Source organism: Chiloscyllium plagiosum, unplaced genomic scaffold (assembly GCF_037043375.1).
Source record: "Chiloscyllium plagiosum isolate Xiang-an unplaced genomic scaffold, Cpla_swu_hap1 HiC_scaffold_42, whole genome shotgun sequence".
NCBI lineage: Eukaryota > Metazoa > Chordata > Chondrichthyes > Orectolobiformes > Hemiscylliidae > Chiloscyllium > Chiloscyllium plagiosum.
In genome coordinates this window covers 1,538,931-1,543,144 of record NW_028270180.1, presented here as the reverse complement: position 1 = coordinate 1,543,144, position 4,214 = coordinate 1,538,931, and the positions used below count along the sequence as shown (strand labels likewise).

Below are 4,214 nucleotides of genomic sequence, written 5' to 3'. Positions count from 1 at the left end.
CCCTCCCCTCCACCTCCCCTCCACTTCCCCCTCCCCTCCACTTCCCCCTCCCCTCCACCTCCCCCTCCCCTCCACCTCCCCTCCACCTCCCCCCTCCCCTCCACCTCCCCCCTCCCCTCCATTTCCCCCCCTCCCCTCCATTTCCCCCCTCCCCTCCATTTCTCCCCCCTCCCCTCCATTTCCCCCCCCTCCCCTCCATTCCCCCCCCCCTCCCCTCCATTCCCCCCCCCTCCCCTCCATTCCCCCCCCCTCCCCTCCATTCCCCCCCCCCTCCCCTCCATTCCCCCCCCCTCCCCTCCATTCCCCCCCCCTCCCCTCCACTTCCCCCCCCCCTCCCCTCCATTCCCCCCCCCTCCCCTCCACTTCCCCCCCCTCCTCCATTCCCCCCCCCCTCCCCTCCATCCCCCCCCCTCCCCTCCATTCCCCCCCCCACCTCCCCCCTCCATTCCCCCCCCCACCTCCCCCCTCCATTCCCCCCCCCACCTCCCCCCTCCATTTCCCCCCCCACCTCCCCCCTCCATTTCCCCCCCCACCTCCCCCCTCCATTTTCCCCCTCCACCTCCCCCCTCCATTCCCCCCCCCTCCCCCCTCCATTCCCCCCCCCACCTCCCCCCTCCATTCCCACCTCCCCCCTCCATTCCCCCCCCCACCTCCCCCCTCCATTCCCCCCCCCACCTCCCCCCTCCATTCCCACCTCCCTCCTCCATTCCCACCTCCCTCCTCCATTCCCACCTCCCCCCTCCATTCCCCCCCCCACCTCCCCCCTCCATTTCCCCCCCCACCTCCCCCCTCCATTTCCCCCCCCACCTCCCCCCTCCATTTCCCCCTCCACCTCCCCCCTCCATTCCCCCCCCCCTCCCCCCTCCATTCCCCCCCACCTCCCCCCTCCATTCCCACCTCCCCCCTCCATTCCCCCCCCCCCCACCTCCCCCTCCATTCCCCCCCCACCTCCCCCCTCCATTCCCCCCCCACCTCCCCCCTCCAATTCCCCCCCTCATTCCCCCCCTCATCTCCCCCCTCCATTCCCCCTCCCCTCCATTCCCCCCCCACCTCCATTCCCCCCCCACCTCCCCCCTCCCCTCCATTCCCCCCCCTCCCCTCCATTCCCCCCCCACCTCCCCCCTCCCCTCCATTCCCCCCCCTCCCCTCCATTCCCCCCCCACCTCCCCCCTCCCCTCCATTCCCCCCCCTCCCCCCTCCCCTCCATTCCCCCCCCTCCCCTCCATTCCCCCCCCACCTCCCCCCTCCCCTCCATTCCCCCCCCTCCCCTCCCCCCTCCCCTCCATTCCCCCCCCTCCCCTCCATTCCCCCCCCCTCCCCCCTCCCCTCCATTCCCCCCCCTCCCCTCCATTCCCCCCCCCTCCCCTCCATTCCCCCCCCCTCCCCTCCATTCCCCCCCCTCCCCTCCATTCCCCCCCCCTCCCCTCCATTCCCCCCTCCCCTCCATTCCCCCCTCCCCTCCATTCCCCCCCCACTTCCCCCCTCCCCTCCATTCCCCCCCCCTCCCCTCCATTCCCCCCCCCTCCCCTCCATTCCCCCCCTCCATTCCCTCCCCTCCATTCCCCCCCCTCCCCTCCATTCCCTCCCCTCCATTCCCCCCCCCTCCCCTCCATTCCCCCCCCTCCCCTCCATTCCCTCCCCTCCATTCCCTCCCCTCCATTCCCCCCCCCTCCCCTCCATTCCCCCCCCCTCCCCTCCATTCCCCCCCCTCCCCTCCATTCCCCCCCCTCCCCTCCATTCCCTCCCCTCCATTCCCCCCCCCTCCCCTCCATTCCCCCCCCTCCCCTCCATTCCCTCCCCTCCATTCCCCCCCCCTCCCCTCCATTCCCCCCCCTCCCCTCCATTCCCTCCCCTCCATTCCCCCCCCCTCCCCTCCATTCCCCCCCCTCCCCTCCATTCCCTCCCCTCCATTCCCTCCCCTCCATTCCCCCCCCTCCCCTCCATTCCCCCCCCCTCCCCTCCATTCCCCCCCCTCCCCTCCATTCCCCCCCCTCCCCTCCACCTCCCCCCCTCCCCTCCACCTCCCCCCCTCCCCTCCACCTCCCCCCCTCCCCTCCACCTCCCCCCCTCCCCTCCACCTCCCCACCTCCCCCCCTCCCCTCCACCTCCCCCCCTCCCCCCCTCCCCTCCACCTCCCCACCTCCCCCCCTCCCCTCCACCTCCCCCCCTCCCCTCCACCTCCCCCCCTCCCCTCCACCTCCCCCCCTCCCCTCCACCTCCCCTCCTCCCCTCCACCTCCCCTCCACTTCCCCCTCCCCTCCACCTCCCCCCTCCCCTCCACCTCCCCTCCACTTCCCCCTCCCCTCCACCTCCCCCTCCCCTCCACTTCCCCCTCCCCTCCACCTCCCCCCTCCCCTCCACCTCCCCTCCACTTCCCCCTCCCCTCCACCTCCCCCCTCCACTTCCCCCTCCCCTCCACCTCCCCCCTCCACTTCCCCCTCCCCTCCACCTCCCCCCCTCCCCTCCACCTCCCCCCTCCACTTCCCCCTCCCCTCCACCTCCCCCCTCCCCTCCACCTCCCCTCCACTTCCCCCTCCCCTCCACCTCCCCCCTCCCCTCCACCTCCCCTCCACTTCCCCCTCCCCTCCACCTCCCCTCCACTTCCCCCTCCCCTCCACCTCCCCTCCACTTCCCCCTCCCCTCCACTTCCCCCTCCCCTCCACCTCCCCCTCCCCTCCACCTCCCCCCTCCCCTCCACCTCCCCTCCACCTCCCCCCTCCCCTCCACCTCCCCCCTCCCCTCCACCTCCCCCCTCCCCTCCATTTCCCCCCCTCCCCTCCATTTCCCCCCCTCCCCTCCATTTCCCCCCTCCCCTCCATTTCTCCCCCCCTCCCCTCCATTTCCCCCCCCCTCCCCTCCATTCCCCCCCCCCCTCCCCTCCATTCCCCCCCCCCTCCCCTCCATTCCCCCCCCCTCCCCTCCATTCCCCCCCCCCTCCCCTCCATTCCCCCCCCCCTCCCCTCCATTCCCCCCCCCTCCCCTCCATTCCCCCCCCCTCCCCTCCACTTCCCCCCCCCTCCCCTCCATTCCCCCCCCCCTCCCCTCCACTTCCCCCCCCCCTCCCCTCCACTTCCCCCCCCCTCCCCTCCACTTCCCCCCCCTCCTCCATTCCCCCCCCCCTCCCCTCCATCCCCCCCCCCTCCCCTCCATTCCCCCCCCCTCCCCTCCATTCCCCCCCCCCTCCCCTCCATTCCCCCCCCCCTCCCCTCCATTCCCCCCCCCCTCCCCTCCATTCCCCCCCCCCTCCCCTCCATTCCCCCCCCCCTCCCCTCCACTCTCCCCCCCCCCCACCATTCCCCCAAGACCCCACCCCACACTTGCCCCTCCTTCCTATTTCCGTCACTCCCTTCCCCCCCCCCCCCTCTCTCCGTCGCTCCTCCCCTCACCCTACAGCCACTCTGCTCCAGCCATTGCTCGGTGCTCTGATGAGCGAGTCCCAGGCCTCAGCCACCAGCTCCTCGGGCTCCCGCACCACCCTCTGGCCGAACAGGTAATCGGACAGGATTCGCACGGCCTCCACAGGAGTATCCATCGGGTAATAGGAGATGAGCAGGTGGAGAGTGATGGCCAGCAGTGCCGCCACCGCGGCGGTTCTCCACATGGCGCTGAGCGGCTGAACCCTCCCGAAGCCGGTGCCCGACCGGAAACTCGCCCGCGATCCTCTGCGCCTGCGCACTGCCTACTGCCCGTTACCGTGGTGACGGGGCCTAGGCGCTGCTCAGGCCTGAGCTCTGACTGAATGATCCAGGATGTGCAGGAGATAGTGTTGGACTGGGGTGGACAAGTTAAAAATCACCCAACACCAAGGTCTGGTCCAACAGGTTTATTTGGAAGCTGTAGCTTTCAGAGCGCTGCTCCTTCATCAGGTGGGTGTGGAGCAGGACCATAAGACATAGGATTTATAGCAAAAGATTAGTGTCATATAACAGATGATTTATTAAACAATCCTCCATTGATGTTAAGCCATTTATCTTTTCGAATGGGTTACAGTTTTTGGTTCATGAATATATAAATCACAGACTTCTTTTAAGTCACATTCTCAAGTTAACTTAAGGTTTTATATTTTAAAAAGTGACATCATGGAGTCTCCGTAGTTAGCACTGGGTTCGATTCCAGCTTCGGGCAACTGAGGGACGAGCTGCCGTCCCTGGGGCAGCTGCCGTCAAGGCGCGGTGGGGAAAGACCACTGTGTAACATCTGCACATTCTCCCCAC

At 69.6% G+C, this 4,214-nt stretch overlaps 1 protein-coding gene across 2 annotated transcripts in view; it reads right to left on the bottom strand.

The window, feature by feature from the left end:
- adpgk (ADP dependent glucokinase) overlaps positions 1–3,647 on the bottom strand; it is a 19,102-nt gene extending 15,455 nt beyond the window's left edge. For both annotated transcript variants that reach the window (XM_043680348.2, XM_087982186.1), the window contains exon 1: positions 3,387–3,647. In XM_043680348.2, coding sequence (XP_043536283.2) covers positions 3,387–3,601 — 215 coding nt within the window. In that variant the 5' untranslated portion in view covers positions 3,602–3,647. The remainder of the gene's footprint in view (positions 1–3,386) is intronic.
- Between the last annotated feature and the right edge of the window lie 567 nt (positions 3,648–4,214).